The sequence below is a fragment of the Ovis aries genome, chromosome 15, assembly GCF_016772045.2.
Source record: "Ovis aries strain OAR_USU_Benz2616 breed Rambouillet chromosome 15, ARS-UI_Ramb_v3.0, whole genome shotgun sequence".
Classification (NCBI taxonomy): Eukaryota; Metazoa; Chordata; class Mammalia; order Artiodactyla; family Bovidae; genus Ovis; species Ovis aries.
The window spans coordinates 24,050,349-24,067,614 of record NC_056068.1 but is presented as its reverse complement, the minus strand read 5'-3'; the positions used below and the strand labels follow the sequence as shown (position 1 = coordinate 24,067,614).

Sequence of the window (17,266 nt, the reverse complement as noted above, 5' to 3'; positions counted from 1 at the left end):
GTGTTAGAACTGGGAGAGAACTATTGCCTCCCTGGCTTTCCAAGGAGCGTGTTGATTCCTGATTGGGAGGCATAACATCTGTGCCACTGACGCATGCTCTTACAAAAGAGAAAGAGGGTTTATTCGCAACTTGGACCTCTGGAGACTTTTATTCAAGAATCGGACCTCTCTATTAGAAAACATAGAAAATAGTGCCTGTTTAGATTTAGCTCTGAGGAGGTCAGGCAGACTGTCTGGTTCACCTCATGCCGACAAGGCTGTGTGGAGGGAATATAGCTATTTGCACCTTTGGCAAAGGGAACATGTTAAAGTTACTGGTATGAACCTCTGCCACACAGGTGAATTGAACAGAAATGCCTTTCCTGGTTTAGTCTTTCCTCATCTATGATCAGTGACAGTTGATATATATATATATATTTTTATAACTCAGTACTTTCTTTTCTTGAAACTCAAGGTAACTTAATAGGTTGATTTGTTGAAGTCCTTTGTGATATCCATAAATTCTTGGAATTCAGAGATTTTTTTCAGAACCCTCAGAATCATGAGGCTGTTTCAATTTTCATCCTTAGTAATAAAGGGGATTCAAACTGTGTGTGAATAAGTAGTATAGAGGACATGTACACGTATTAGTCTTTTTAGACAATTTCTGATTGGTTCGGCTAGCTATTTTCTGCAGGTTTTAAGCCTCTTAAATGCTGATGATGTAGTGAATGATATGTAGATTTTTGGTACAGATCATATATTTGAGGGTCAGTTATTTCTGACGATGATAGTTGAATTAAAATGTTGTTCACTGGCTTGTCAGTTTGGAGTCTTGAGGAGCGTTTAACCATATTCTGTAAGAGGGCATGATTCTGTATGGGCATTTTAACTATTGGGGATTAAAAAAAAGTTTCAGTATGAGTTTGATTTGAATATAAATTCTATACCAAAAGAGTCTGATGAGGGATAGTTTAAATCTGGCTATTGCTGTTTCCTAAACTTAACTTTTCGCTCCTGTTATTTCTACTCTTGATTTAGCGTTGGTTTACAAAGCTACCTCCAGTGTTGACCTTTGAACTCTCAAGATTTGAGTTCAATCAATCCCTGGGTCAGCCAGAGAAAATCCACAATAAGCTTGAATTTCCTCAGATCATTTATATGGACAGGTGAGTTCTGTGGTTGACTGTCTTCTTGATGTGCTGTGGCAGAAGTCAGCTTGTACTAAGTGTAATGTCCGTAGTACTCTCCTGGAGGTCTTGATAATATGCAAATTTGGATTCAGTGGATCTAGGTGGGGGCCCAAGAGTTTGCATTTCTAAGAAGTTCTCAGGGTGATGCTATTTTCTGATCTCTGGACCACAATTTGAGTAGTTAGGCTTTAGGTGAAAGCTCTGCTCTCTGTGATGATGAACAGTATGTGGAATAGCTGCCGTGTATTTCTTTCTCATCTGAATACTATTTGTATTCCTGAAAAAAATACTAGACAGATTGACATAATTTTAAGTCTGTTTTATCAACATATGGTTTACATACAAAGAAATGTTACCGTACTTAAGTGTCCAGCCAATGAATTTTGATGACTATATGCAGTCAAGTAACCACTACCACAGTCAAGATACAGAATATTTCCATCGCCCATGCCCCTTTATAGTCAGTCCCTTCCCTCTACCCTCAGGCAGCCACTGACGTATTCTCTGGCCCTCTAGTTTTGCCATTTATGAAGTGTTACAATTAGGGACATTAATATTCATCATGCACCCTGTTGTGGTCTTTCCCTTAGAATAGTGTTTTTGGAATTTATATGGGTTGTTGCATGTATCAGTGATTTCTTTCTTAATATTGAGCAGTATTACATTGTATGATGTACCGCAATATTTTTTCCATTAACTAATTTAGGGACATTTCAGATGTATCCAGTTTTAGGCTATTATGAATATGAATTTTCATATAAAAGTTTTGGTGTGGCTTTTAGTGCTTCTGGGTAAGACACCTGGGAGTGAGATTCCTGGTTATTGTATGAAAAGTATTTTTTTAACTATATAAGAAATTTCTAAACTGTTCTCTAAAGTGGCTATATAATTTTGTGTTCCTATCAGCAGTGTATGAAAGCTACATTTGCTAAGTTCTCACCAGTATTTGGAATTATCAGTCTTTTAAATTTTAGCCATTCTGTTGGGTTTATTGGGGCTTTTCTTGGTGGCTCAGATGGTAAAGAATCCACCTGCAATGCGAGAGACCTGGATTCAATCCCTGGATTGGGAAGATCCCCTGGAGAAGGGAATGGCTAGCACCCACTCCAGTATTCTGGCCTGGAGAACTCTTATGCACAGAGGAGCCTGGTGGGCTAGCCCATGGGGTGGCACAGAGTCAGACATGACTGAGCGACTTTCATTTTCACTGTTCATTGGGTTTATAGGAATACCTTTATTTTTCTTTTGACTTGTATTTCCATGATAATGACACTGAGCATCTTTTTGTGTGCTTAATTAATGGTCATTTATATATTTTCTTAGGGGAGGTATCTTTTGCCCACTTTTTAGTTTGGTTGATTGTGTTCATACTGAGTTGTAAGAGTTCTTTATATATTTTAGATACGAATCTAAATCTATCTTTGTTTGTCTCTTCCGTTTCTTTACTAGTGTTTTTAGAAGAGCAGGAGTTTTTAGTTTTGATGAAGTCTGATATATCAGTTGCCCTTTCATAGTTTGTGCTTTTTGTATTCTAATTAAGAAATCTTCCAACCCAGGGTCACAAAGTTCTTTGAATTTTTTCCTAGAAATTTTGTGACCTTTACTCTTACATTCGTGTCTATGACCATTTAGAGTTTATTTTCATATATGGTATGAGGTAAGGGGATATTTTTGCAGGAGGTGGTAAGGCGGCATGTGGTTATCCAGTTATTTCAGCATCATTTGTTTAAACAGCTCCCTTTTCTCCACTGAATTACCTTGATACTTTTTTAAAAAATTAGTTGGACTTACATTTGTGGGTCTTTTTCTAGAGGTTTTATTCTGTCTGTGGTGTAATCTTATGCCGGTGCACACTCTCTTAACTACTGTGATTTTATTATAAATCTTGACATCAGATAGTATGAATCTCCTACTGTGTTACTTTTTTTTTCTTTTTAATATTTTGGCTATTCTTAGTTCATTTCTATTTAAGTATTAAAATCATCTTGTCAAAACCCCTGGTAGCTACTGGGATTCTAATTGGGACTGTGTTGAATGTATAGACCAATTTGGGGAAATTGACATTTTAGCAATTTTTAGTCCTCTAGTCCATGAGCATGGTATAGCTTCATTTATTCAACTCTTTGTTAATTTCTCTCAGCAGGGATTTATAATTTTTTTTGTGTACAGTTGTTGCACATATCTGGTTGTTTATTCCTAAATAATTATTGCCTTTGATGTTATATGGCTTTGGGAAAAAAATTTACTTTTCATTTGTCCTTTACAGATATATAGAAATGCAATAGATTTTTTTCCTCTTTCTTTTTTAATTGACTTTGTGTCTTTTGGCATTACTAATAAATTCAGTTATTAGTTCTGATACATTTTTGTAGATTCCTTGAGATTTCCTATGTACATGATCCTGTTATCTGCAAATGAAGGCAGTTTCACTTCCTCTTCTATCTATATGAATTTTATTTCTTTTTTTTACCTTATTGCACTGACTGTGCCTCCAGTAAAAACATTGAATAGAAGAGGCAAGAGTGGTTCTTCTTGGATTGTTCCTGATCTTAGGGGGGAAGACGTTTTTTAGTTTTTCATCATTAAATATGATGTTGGCTCTGTATTTTCATAGAGCTAACAGAGAACTAACCCTGTGTCTGATTAAGGCAGTTTCCTTGTATCCAAAGTTTGCTGAAACTTTGTGTTATTAATGTTTTTAAATATAAATTGTGTTTGTGGGATTATTATTTGCTTAGGTATATGTATAGGAGCAAAGAACTTGTTCGAAGTAAGCGAGAGTGTATTCGAAAACTCAAAGAAGAAATAAAAATTCTGCAGCGAAAACTGGAAAGGTGAGTTGTAGACATCTTTGTACTTAGAATGGGGTATTAAAATTGGATAATTTGCTTTTATCTAAAAATTAATTGAGTTTAAGTGTTAACTAATATATTTTATAAAATGGATAAGGAAAATGTGAAACAGTCTTTAAGATGGGCAGTGGTGGTCCCAGGACACCTTTGACCCAAGTCACATGGTGAGTTATTGACAGTGTACTGAAGAGAAGCCAAGTTCTGATTTCATAGCTCTTTACTTTTTCTGCTTTCCTTGCCATCATGTTCACAGACACAGAAGAGGTAACTTATCACAAAACTCTAATCCCTCTGTCTTGAGAAAGCAGTCTTTTAAGTGCCTGGTAAAGGTAAAACAAGTCAGCAGTGCTGACTCAAGGAGAGTGCTTGTGTTTTTGACGCATGCGAAGTCCTTTCTCCTGTGGAGAAGTCACTGTTCACGTGTTGTTGCTGACTGCTTTGTGAAGCCGCCCTATGACTTCCTAAGAGGGAATCGGTGTAACTTCTCTCTGGTCAGAGACTATTAATTTAGTCTTTAGGGAGGAGATTCCATACAATGTCAGTGGCTTTTTTTTTTTTTTTTTTTTTGCCTTTATCTACTTCCTATTTTTGCTGCTACCACTATGCTACCTCTGACTGCTTCATTGCTGGCTCAGTAATTTCCCTGAGAGGCAAACCCTGCTATACCAGCCTGAGAAAGACCCTGCACCTATGGGTGCCACTTCCCAGCTCCCTCCCTCTCACTTAGGAAGAATTTACCCAAGAGTTGTTAGGATCCATCGTCTCGTTGTCTTAATATAGACTTTAGCTGAAAATTGAGTCCTCAGATACTCTTGGAAGTGATTTACAGGACTTTATACCTATGGCAATATTTTATTTTAAAAGTTTGAGTGATACTCTATAAGATTGGAAAGTTATAATTGTTTTCATACAACATACCTGGTATATCTGATGTATTTTAACTGAAAAATACTCAATTTGCTAGTAACCAGCTAGGCATTCTGACTTATTTAGATTTTAAATAGCATACAGGAGTATTTTCTGTAGTATGAATATGACTTTCTTTTTAAAATAAAGTGACTTAAATTTTTGGATAATTTTACTTGAGTAATTATTTTTGAAAAATTGCTTCTCTGTGTGTGACATAGTTCTGGGAATCTTTGCAAGGAACTTGTTAATGGATACCATTAGGTAATAGAACTGAGGTGGGAATGGATGGTTTTTAGGATTTGTTTTATCCTTTTTTGAATTTGAGTTTTCTTACCCGGTATATGTATTACTTATATTATTTAAAAAGAAAAGTTCACCATTTCTTCTGTAAAAGTATCTCGATATCATATTAAAGATAAGATTTCTTGTGTACAGTGTAGACGTCTTTTTTGAAACCACTTTCATTCTAATTCTACTAAATTAATACATGGTATGAAGTAGTTGGTCTAAAGGAGTTCATTAGAAGAACAGAAAAATGATGATGTCATAGAAATGAAGATAAGTTTCTCAAAGAAGATTTGTTCCTGAAATTTTGTATAAGTATCATGTTAAAATACAACAAACCTGGGAAGAGTTACATATGTGAAATGATGGCTTAAAACCTTATGACAGATTATCAGTGCTGCAATTCTGCTAGAAAGAGGTTTCCTTTGGTCCAAGGCAGTCATGTATTAATAAATTCTTTCAATAAACAGTGCTTAAGAAGACATTTACCATGTCTGTGGGATAGACAGGGAGTTCAGAGATGGGAGCTGTTCCTTCAGTGTTAAAGGGAATGACATACTGAAAGAAGACCATGGAGGAAATAGATCTTGAAAGATCAGTAAAGTTTAGATAAGTTGATGGCTGAAAGTAAGCCAAAGATACAGATCTAAGGACTAGAAACAATTATTTAAAGTTCCTCTAGCTTTATATATTTAACATCCTTTTCTTTGAAAGCCAGAATTCTTTGTGGCAGGCAAATCCACAGGAGAAATCATTCTGTTTCTCTTTTATTTTATTTATTTTCTTTCTTTATTTTATTTTATTTATTTATTTTTTAATTTTTGTTTTTACTTTATTTTACTTTACAATACTGTAAGAGGATGAAGTGTCTTTGCTACATATCCTCTAACGTGGTTGATTTTGAGTTGCATTATATTTTATTTTTCATTTCATAATGTCCTTTTTGATATAGAAACAGACAATTTTACTTCTCCGTAGTTCTGCGGCTGTTTCTTTCACTTTATTCAGAGAAGAAAAATGTGAAGTGACTCTCTCCTTTTGTAAATGGAATCCCAAAATTATAGTTTACCTGTACCTGTGAGTCAACTTACGTACCATTTAGACTCTCTACTGCAGTGAACTGTAGAATTCACTAAAGTAAATCTCTTTTCTTAGGGTAACATGTGCTAGTAATGGCAGAACATTGGGTATTACTAAAATAATTAGTTATTTTGATTACATATTGAAGACATTTATTATTTACTGATTCCAAAGAAATCTTCAGTAGTTTATGCCTGGCCTTCTCTGTTAAATGAGTACGTGAATCATAGTGTACATAGGACTTAAACTCTGACCTTTGTCAACACCTACTTCCCATTTCCAGCTTTCTCTCTCTCATATTTCCTAATTGCAGATTACTTGATCTAAAATGCAGCAAAGGGAAAAAACCTTGGGTACATTGGATTGGTACAAAAGCGTTTGTGGTTTCAGACCCTGAATTTTAAATCAGTATAACTTGGCTCAAACACATCTTTAGTAATCAAAGTAGGAACCATTACAATCAACACATTTTTGCCAACAAGAAAAAAGTATGTTTATTCCTGTAGCATAAAAATCTGTACCCTGGGATTCGATGAACTCTTGGAAAGCATTTTCTGCATCCTGCTGGTTGTGGAAGCGTTTTCCCTGCAAAATGTTGTTGAGATGCTTGAAGAAGTGGTAGTCAGTTGGCGAGAGGTCAGGTGAATATGGCAGATGAGGCAAAACTTTGTAGCCCAGTTTGTTCAGCCTTTGGAGCATTGTCTATGTGACGTTTGGTTGGGCGTTGTCATGGAGAAGAATTTGGCCCATTCTGTTGACCAGTGCTGGCTGCAGACGTTGCAGTTTTCAGTGCATCTCATCCATTTGCTGAACATACTTCTCAGAGGTAATGGTTTCACTGGGATTCAGAAAGCTATAGTGGATCAGACCGGCAGCAGACCACCAAACAGTGACCGTGACCTTTTTTGGTGCAAGTTTGGAAAGTGCTTTGGAGCTGCTTCTCTGTCCAGCCACTGAGCTCGTTGTCACTGGTTGTCATGTATAATCCACTTTTTGTTGCACATCACAAACCATAAGAAATGGTTTGTTGTTGTACAGAATAAGAGAAGATGACACTTGAGAGTGACAAGTTTTTTGATTTTCAGTCAACTCATGAGGGTACCCAGTTTCTGAGCTTTTTCACCTTTTTAATTTGCTTCAAGTGCCAAACAATCACAGAATGGTCAACACTGAGTTCTTGGGCAACTCATCCTGTAGTTGTAAGAGGATCAGCCTCAGTGATCCCCTCAGTTGGTCATTGTCAGCTTCTGGTGACCGGCCACCATGCTCTTAATCTTTCGTGGTCTAGTTTCCTTTGCCAGACTTCTAGAACCACCACTGTGCATTCGTTAGAAGCTCCCGGGCCAAATGCATTGTTGATGTTGTGAGTTGTCTCAGCTGCGTTATGACCCATTTTGAACTCGAATAAGAAAATAGCTTGAATTTGCTTTCTAACTAACATCATTTCCATAGTCTAAAACACATATAAAATAAACAGCAAGTAATAAGCCATTAGCAAAAAAAAAAAACATAAAGCAAGAAATGTACGTTAAAATGTATAACATAACCACATTTATTTAAGAATATATTCCAACATCAAATGGCAAATTTCAGCAGTGCAAAACTGCAATTACTTTTGCACCAACCTAATAGTTCCAACAGCATTATTTTCAGATTTGAATAATGATGATATATCTCTCTTCCTTTAACAAATAGAGTTTACTTTTATGAGTAGAGCCTAAATGTGATTTGAATTAAGAGAAAGCACCATTGGTGTGACTTTGAATAGGAGCCCACCTGAAATGCTTTCTGTCAAGTGTAAAGATTCAGGTTGTCATCTGTTTTCACTTTCGTAGTTAGAAAACTTCTGCTCTGTAGATTAACGTATTAAATATTGCGTAGCCTTTAGGGATAAGCCTTTCCATTGACTCTCCATATAATAATGCAGCGAGCCTGAAAGAACAAGATGCCTTGGCACTAGAGTACTGTTTTCTCTGCCTTGTAGGTATGTGAAGTATGGCTCGGGCCCAGCCCGGTTCCCGCTTCCGGACATGTTGAAATACGTAATTGAATTTGCTAGTACAAAACCTGCCTCCGAGAGCTCTGCATCTCAAAGTGGTGCCTGCATTACAGAGCCACTTTCTTCAGCACACTCCCTGACTTCTGACCTGACATCCAAGGAAAGGTAACAGAAACAAGTTTTGAAATAGTATATATTGGGGATTTCGGCTTAATCTGAGCTGTGTGCCATGTTTCCACCCAATGAACACTCGCCCCGTGAGAGCTCACAGGTCGTGAGCTCTTTGTCTTATAGGGAAGGGTTTTGCCACTTAAGTGAATTGTTCATAATTCCCACCCATGCATTCGTCTCACCCAAGGGATAGTTGGGATTATTACAGAGACGTCTTGAACTGTCTGGAACAGTGTTCATTCTCTGCCAGGCCCACCTGGCTTGGAGGTCGCTATAAGCTAACTGCCATGAAAGGCCTTTTCCAGAGGAACAGTCAGCCACTGATTTTCTAAAACATGGCATTCACTCGTCTGCTGAAGGAGTCTGCACGTCTAAGTAAACATCAAGCAAAGGGAAACTTATTTACAAGTAGAAAATTAGAATAAGAGAAAGAACTGGCTAGAAATTGAAGAGGACAACCTCCAGCAGCTTATCCAGCAAAGAGACGGAGAGGCCATGGCACACGGGCCTTGATTCTCTTCTGACTCAGCTGTGTGCAACAGCCTTTGTGGTCTGGAGGAGCCGTTGGGGCCAGCTCGGATCAAATGTGATCTGCGTGTCCTGGCTAGCAAAAACACCAGAGCCTATAGAAGAGTTTAGACTTTTTTATGTTTTTAAAAGAAACCCAATCATTCCTTCGCTGCCCTTGCCGCCCCTCCCACACACACGTGTTACTATTCATTCATTCATGTGTGTGCAGAGTGCCTGTTTGGATAGAACATAACAAATGGTAATAGCAGTTATCTCTAGGGGATGGAGCAAGGCACAGGGTGGAGGGAGGGTTCCTTTACTTTTATACTCTACCTGTGTGTGTGTGTTTGGATTTTCGTAGACTGTTTTCATGTCCTTTGTAAAATATAAATGATTTTAATTTTTAAAAGTGGTTTTATCGGTTTTAATAATATGAAATGATACTGACTGATATTAGATTTTAAAGTTGATCTGTGTGTGTGTGTGTGTGTGTGTAGTCTTTTTTGAGATTGAGACGTCTCCTCTTTTGCTTACATTGGCTTTGTTTTCCCGTATGTAGAGGTCCTCAGGGAAAAGAGGTTTGCTCCATTATTTTGTATATGGGAGAGAGGCAGGGAGGAAGGGGAGTGAGAGTTTAAGTCAGAACTGGGAAGTTTATGTTCTTCGGTTTTGGTGTGAAACAGAAACCTAAGTATACTTAGATTCATTTGTATTCCTGCTGATTTGTCTGTGTGCAGTTTTTTTTGGCGTTAGTTAATTAGTAGATAAATTAACAGTTACTTTACATACATTATTCTCAGTTTATAGCAATGATGTAACGTGGCTGGCATCCACCTCTCATAGCTGAGGTGTCAGATTCCTTACCCGAGGCTACTACCGTCTCCTTGGGCGTTGAGCTGAGATGTGGTGGAGCTGGAGTTGTCTGCCTGCAAGTTCTGCACCCTGTGCTTTCCCAGAGTGCCACCTAGTTTGCGTTCCTGCGTGTTGGGTATACAGCTGATGCTGTTTTTCTTCTGTGTATTTTGTTCCTGGATCCACCTGTCCATCTCACTTTGGTCAGTTACATCTTGGGAACACAATAGTTGATCCCTTGACCACTCCACTCCCCATCTCCTCTTTTCCATGTTGCTTCTCATCCTTTCTTCTTGAGAAGAAGGTTCATTGTTACAAGTGGTTAGAGAGCAAGTACCATAGACTTGTAAACTATATGAGGCAGATGTGAGTGTAATCCCTTCCTGTCCTTGACTAGCTGGGTGAACTTGGGAACACTGCTTTATTTCTCTGAATCTTGGGTTTGAAAGTTGGTAAAATAGGATTGGTGATAGTACCTGCCTCATCAGCAAGCTGTGTTAAATGAGATGATGCCTGTAAAAGAAAGGTTTGGCTCAGTAACTTTATAGAGTAAACACTCACAAATTGTAGCTGTGCTTTCCCACAGAGCAGCGTGCTTTACAGAGTGTATTAGTTTAGGCAAAGATGTATTTTGGAAATGGAGGAGAAAATGGCAACCTGCTCCTGTATTCTTGCTGGGGAAACCACATGGACAGAGGAGCCAGGCAGGCTATAGTCCATGCATGTATGCTAAGTTGCTTCAGTCATATCCGGCCAATTATTTGTGACCATATAAACTGTAGCCCGCCAGGCTCCTCTGTCCATGGGATGCTCCAGGCAGGAATACTGGTGTGGGTTGCCATGCCCTCCTCCAGAGCTACAGTCCATGAGGTCCCAAAGAGTCAGACATGATTTAGTGACTGAGCACACACACGTATTTGGAAATTATCATCTGAGCATGTTTTTTTTAATCTTCCTTCAGTACAAGTAAAGAGAGCACGTCTCAGGAAGCTGAAGGAACCTTTTCTTCCTCTGAAGATTCTGTACACAAGTCTAAGATGGCAGAGCAGCCACTTACACCTCCCCGTTCTTCCGTGGAAATGCCCGCACACCCAGCTCCTCGAACAGTCACAGATGAGGAGATAAACTTTGTTAAGACCTGCCTGCAGAGGTGGAGGAACGAGATTGAACAGGATATACAAGGTTGGCTCTTTTTGCTTGTCAGAGGGTTACTCTTTGCCTTTTCTGTTTGTGTGAATACATGGAAATTAGGCACCTTGGAGACACGTCCTGTCATTTCCATGTACTCTGTTGAATTTGAGAAATTGTGACCTCTTTGGTACTTTTTGTTTCCTGTGAGATTAGGTCAGACACTTTGCTTTAGTAATATAACCATGAAAGTTCTTCCCTAGATTTCTTCCTCAAACTTTCTGGGAATTCCTGGTTATCTTGGATACACAATGCCACTCCCCTTAGAGAATTTTCTGCGTCTGCTGGATTTCTTTTCCTGTAGCTTATCTGAACTCTGACTTCAGGTGACCCAAACTTAGAATTACAGTTTCCTGAATTTCCACTTTAAAAATTTTTTCTGCATACAGTATGCTTTATTGACAGTTAAGGAGGCAAAGAATATTTGATTCATGCATGCAGTGTAAAATCATATTATTCAGCATTTTGTTCCTAAAATCCTTTGGCCTTGTCTCGTTTCTTGTCCTCCCCTTCTTTCTCCTTTTATCTAGGAGCAATAAATAAGTAAAGGATACAAATTTAGTTTCCTCCCAAGTTTTTTTTTAGAAATCTTAATGTAGTCATATTAAACTGTAAGTCTTTGTAACCTAAAGCACTAGCTTCTTTAAAACTGCCTGCTTCCTTATGGTTCATAGAGAGAAGCTGAAAGGGTGACAGTCTCAGGTAGAGAGAAGCTGAAAGGGTGGAAACCTCAGGTAGAGAGAAGCTATAGTCTTTGCGGAGCTAAAGCTGCATGTGTGACATGGGGTGAAATCATTATAACTGAGTGTTCTTTTTTTAACAGACTTAAAGAACGGTATTGCAAGCACTACCCAGACTATTGAGCAGATGTACTGTGATCCTCTCCTCCGTCAGGTAGAATGAAAATTGATGGGGAAGTAGTCAAGGCATGTTCTAATGGTGCTAATGGGCAGATACAGACAGAGAAGTTGATGGTTTTCTTTGAAACTGAATGGAAACTTCCCTAAGATATAAGAATTAATTTTGGAAAGAAATATGTATTATTCTGTGTTTTAGGCTAAAAAAGAGCAGTGTATCTTCCTTCTACCACCAATAGGATGTAAAACATATTTGTCCTGAGGCTGCCACATGGTATTTTTTCTATGTATTGGAAAGGTTTGTTGTTAAATAGTAATAAAATTTCTCATAAAATGGTAATTAATCAGTACAGTGGAGGAAACCTGACCAGGGACTGGTTCCCCATCCTTTGCAAAGTACCCTGATCCTTCATGATCCTTTGTTTAGCAGTATGATTTTTTAACCTTTATGTCTCTATTAATTCCAAAAGAGAGGTAGGCAGGGCAGAAATTCGTACTTTCCATATATGTTTTTATTTAGAATAACATTCTGGGCATAGACAGGAAAGAGGCTGCAGTTAGGGGACTGCCCTCCACGGGCTTCTGTGTAAATGCGTAACTGTGGGAGGAGAGCCCTGTTTCTAGGGTCACGGGAAACCATAGTTGTGTTGCATAGCAAGAATGTACCATGTGAGTCTTGGGTGTTGACCGTTTTCTCTTTTCTATTATTTAAAAAATTTACCACCGTAAAAACAAGTCAAGGTACTGATTGAATGTAATTTTACTTTACTGGCTTGCCTTTCTTTCACCAATACTTAACTTAGCACTTAAGCGTTACTCTTACTTTCTCCATATTGCCAGCAGGGGCGGCAGGGCAGGGGAAGATTTTCAGATTTTGAAACAAATAAGTATGTAGTTAAAAGGGTCTTCACCCCAGATAAGTGGATGATTACCTGCAAGAAGAAATATAAAGACCATGTGACTGATTCATAATGAAATATGCTAACTTAGATTTTAGTTAATAGAAAATTTTATTAATTTTAGTTAATAAAACTTAGCCCTAGAACAGCATAACTTCTACAGGTCCCAGGTGTGGTAAGCATCTTCTCAACATGAGTGGTCATGGTGCTTCTATTTTTAGATAGACTGAGTTTGGAACTGGGGGAATAAATAGGTCTCAGTTATCTTTTGTTTTAGATCTATAATCATAGGAGTTTATAGAGTTGAAAGAGGTCTCAGAGGTCATCTAGTTTAGCCGTCTGATTTTAAAGATTCAGGAATGGAGACATAATTGGGAGATTCCAAGGCTGTGTTTTTTTCAGTTCATCTTGAATCAACAAGATGTTTTGTTGATGTGAACCCTACATCAAACACACGTGTAAATGGGCAGTTTTCTTCGGTCTTATGGTTGGGTATGCTTTGGAATTTTAGTCACGTAAACTCCTGTCGGTTGACTTTGCTTTAACCTAACACGGGGAACCCTTTCTGGCTTGCAGGTGCCTTATCGCTTGCATGCAGTCCTTGTTCACGAGGGACAGGCGAACGCGGGGCACTACTGGGCCTATGTCTATAATCAGCCGCGCCAGGTCTGGCTCAAGTACAACGACATCTCTGTTACCGAGTCTTCCTGGGAAGAACTTGAAAGAGATTCCTATGGGGGCCAGAGAAATGTTAGTGCTTACTGCCTGATGTACATTAACGACAAGCTACCCCACTTCAATGCAGGTAAAAACACTGTAAGCAGAGGCCAGGCTTGGGGAGATTGTGTACTTCTCAGGGAAGGGAACAGTCTTGTAGTTAAAAAAAAGAAAAATTAAACTCAGATCTATTAGAAAGTAATGATGTGTTTAAGAAACACAAATAGTATAAAAGAGAAGAAAAAGGAAAAATAAGTTTGCTTTCCTACTTCCTTGAGCCCAACAAGTATCCATTCTTAGGCTCCTAATGTAGTCTTTTAGAAATGTTCTGTGCAGATGCTAGGTTTTATTTATTGATATCTCACCTATACCCCATTTTTTTCCCACCAAGTGGGATATTTTTCCATTCTGTTTGGCATCTTTTTCATTGTTTTTCTTAGCAATCTCTCTTTTTATGAATAGAACCAACTTATTCCTATTAACAACTGTAAAATAATTCCATTGCATTGAGTATATATATAATTTATTAAACCAGCCTCCTGTTGATAGACTTTTAAGTTGCCTCTAGTTTTTCCCTTTTTTAGTGACATTCTTGTGTGCATATTTTTTGCACCTTTTGGAGAATAGCCAGATTTTACAAGTGGATTTGCCTCAGCGGTTTCAGACTTCTCATAATACCGCTACTAATGCCTACAGTAATCATAATTATCATTTATGCTGGTACTTTCCTCCTTACTGCATGCTTCAAGCTTTATTTCTCTAATAACTTATTAACTCTAACACGGAGGAGGCAGGGCAGAAATTCTTATCACCCATATTTTCCAGCTGAGGTTCTGTACTTGTCATATAGCCAATAAATATTCTGGTTCCAGATTCTATGCTGTTTCCCATGTATATTACACTTTCTTTTTTCTTTCACATCCAAGATCATACAGGGCGTCTTCTTTTAATGTTCAAACTGTACTGTGTTGCATAAGTAAGGAAACATATAAGCATTTTGTCTGGGCGGCAAATGATCTTTCTTGTGTGCTTGGTAGGTAGGGGATGGAGAAAATACTCACTTCACAGTAACTGATCGTCCTAAATGCATGTTTGCAGTGTGAGGGCAGGAACAGCTGCTCGTGGGTGTTTCTGTACAAACGATTGTTCTAGCTGTGGGTGGTATATAGGGGCCTTGTTATAATGGGTATGGCTCATCTATAGAAATAGACAAAAAGTGGGAACTGTCATTTAGTGAAAAGACTAGTTAACAGCAACCAGTATGTGGATGTGCTACTCTTCAGTAGGTTTTTATGATTTGTTTCGGTTGTAGGGTTGGAAATGAGATTGAATATGTCATTGACAGCCTTGCCATTTTTCATCATAGCCTTTAGTGAACCCCAGGTATTATTGATCTAACCTTTGTATCCCTTTGCTTTGTGGTAGCACTTGATTATGTGAAACTTTAGGTAGTATAAATGTCTTGGTTTTCATTTTCAACCATCTTGAGATGGATATATTTTGTTATTTAATTCAATTTATTATTATTATTTTTTGACCACTCTATATTGCATGTGAGATCTTATTTCCCTGACCAGGGATCAAACCCATGTCCCCTACAGTGGAAGCTCAGAGTCCCAACCACTGGACCACCAGGGAAGTCCTGGAGATGGATATTCTTATCAGTGATAGGGGCATTGTTTACACTGATAAAACTGTTTATCTTGAATTTTCCATTGAATCTAATGATTTTCTGAATTCCCAAGAAATGTTTGGTTTGTTCTTGCTGCTTTGTCCGTGATTGGCCTCTACTCCAAATCCTCACTTGTTACCACTGATTGATTCATTTAACAAATATTTAATGTCCCTCCCTTCCAATATGCCAGCCACTGTTATTGGGATACTGTGACTATTGGCCTGATACTGTCAGTACTTCGGACAATGGATGGATTGTGTGTGTATTTTTCATTAAAAGTAAGAAAAAAGACAAAGTGTCTTACTTTCTTTTTTTCTGGAAAGGAGCTTTGGTTTCCTTGAGACCTTTTGCTTGGTGGGACTCTATTTTAACTGTGTCTTTGTTCTTCCCTAGAGGCGGCCCCGAATGAATTAGATCAGATGTCAGAAGTGGAAGCCCTGTCTGTTGAACTTAAGCATTACATTCAGGAAGATAACTGGAGGTTTGAGCAGGAAGTGGAGGAATGGGAAGAAGAGCAGTCGTGCAAAATTCCTCAGATGGAATCTTCCACCAGCTCGGCATCACAGGACTTCTCTCCATCACAAGGTGTCTGAGCAGGGCATTTATGCCAGTGACATGGGGAGTTCACGCTGCACTCCAGTAGCCAGCCCCGTGCACGTCCTCTGAGTGAGCTGTGCCATGCTCTGTGCAGTGGGATCAGAGTTGGTGTACAACCTGACAGCCTAGCTTGTGGCTCTAGACAGTCAGTTCTGTTGAGCAGAGGTACCAGCAGAAAGATGAGCAGCTAGCTGCCTGTACTTTCATTCTGTTTAGTGTTTATTTCCCAGGTTGCGGGAGAAACTATGGTAAGATTAATAAGTAGATTTTATGAAAATTGTTCTGTAAAAGTGATCTTCCTAACGGATAGTTGTTTATAGGAAGCCTTTTTGCCGTGAAGAAATACAGCATTGCTGCTGCTGCTGCTAAGTCGCTTCAGTCGTGTCCGACTCTGTGCGACCCCATAGACGGCAGCCTACCAGGCTCCCCTGTCCCTGGGATTCTCCAGACAAGAGCACTGGAGTGGGTTGCCATTTCCTTCTCCAGTGTACGAAAGTGAAAAGTGAAAGTGAAGTTGCTCAGTCGTGTCCGACTCTTAGTGACAACATTGGGAGCACATTAAACTTTACAGAATCATCAGTGACTCCTTGCTAAAGTAGCTGTTTCTTTTAGCCACTAGTTTCTAGGGGAAATTTACATAATTTTTTCAAAAGGTTAGTTAGAAGGTGTGCACATCAAACTTTGTATCCAGTCCTACTTGCCTTGTACAGTGTTCTAGTGGTTTTATTACCAGATGCTGATTCCTACCTGCTATTCTTTCTCAGAATCTTCAGTAGCCTCTTCCCATGGGGCTCGGTGCCTGTCCTCTGAGCACGCTGTGATCGTGAAGGAGCAGACTGCCCAGGCGATAGCAAACACAGCACATGCCTATGAGAACAGTGGCGTAGAAGCTGCACTGAGTGAGGTGAGAGGGGCCTAGAAGCCCAAAATCCGGAGGGGTGGGCTTTCGGCAATAATTGCCACAGTTTTCTCACATTTCTGTTATTCTGTGTCTGCTGCATTTAACCAATCCCTCTTTATTTCTGTTTTTTTCTTACTCTTTCTCTCCATTCTGCCGCCACAGCTTAAAGAAGCTGAACCCAAGAAGCCCATGCCCCCGGAAACAAACCTTGCAGAGCAGTCAGAGCAGCCCCCACAGGCTCGTGACGCAGAATCTGCTGCCCAGCCTAATGCTGAGGTCTCTGAAGTCGAGATTCCCAGTGTGGGAAGGATTCTGGTTAGATCTGATGCAGATGGATATGATGAGGAGGTACAGAGATGAGTCAGGGTCTAGCTGTCTGTCGTCAGTCTTGTGTTTCCTGCTCACGTGACTGAGCATAGCTGTGTAAGGCGTTCGGCAACAGTGTTTTCTCCTAGACACAGGTGGTGGGTGAGAGGGCCTTAGTCACCATCCTACACCACTGCCGGCAGGTCTCTACTCAGACCTGTCCTTACGAGGCCACTGTGGAGTCCAGGTGGCTCAGAAAGGTAGAATTTAGTTCCATGTGTCATATCCTGAACAAA

At 39.1% G+C, this 17,266-nt stretch overlaps 1 protein-coding gene across 25 annotated transcripts in view; it reads left to right on the top strand.

Moving 5' to 3' along the window:
• USP28 (ubiquitin specific peptidase 28) overlaps window positions 1-17,266 on the top strand; it is a 70,039-nt gene that overhangs the window by 45,100 nt on the left and 7,673 nt on the right. For 10 of the 25 annotated variants that reach the window (XM_027979219.3, XM_027979218.3, XM_060399292.1 and 7 more), the window contains 9 exons: window positions 1,021-1,148; window positions 3,911-4,006; window positions 8,283-8,462; window positions 10,792-11,012; window positions 11,842-11,912; window positions 13,351-13,579; window positions 15,560-15,751; window positions 16,528-16,667; window positions 16,827-17,012. In XM_027979219.3, coding sequence (XP_027835020.1) covers window positions 1,021-1,148; window positions 3,911-4,006; window positions 8,283-8,462; window positions 10,792-11,012; window positions 11,842-11,912; window positions 13,351-13,579; window positions 15,560-15,751; window positions 16,528-16,667; window positions 16,827-17,012 — 1,443 coding nt within the window. The remainder of the gene's footprint in view (window positions 1-1,020; window positions 1,149-3,910; window positions 4,007-8,282; window positions 8,463-10,791; window positions 11,013-11,841; window positions 11,913-13,350; window positions 13,580-15,559; window positions 15,752-16,527; window positions 16,668-16,826; window positions 17,013-17,266) is intronic. The other 15 variants (XM_060399296.1, XM_060399295.1, XM_060399294.1 and 12 more) reach the window with 2 other exon arrangements.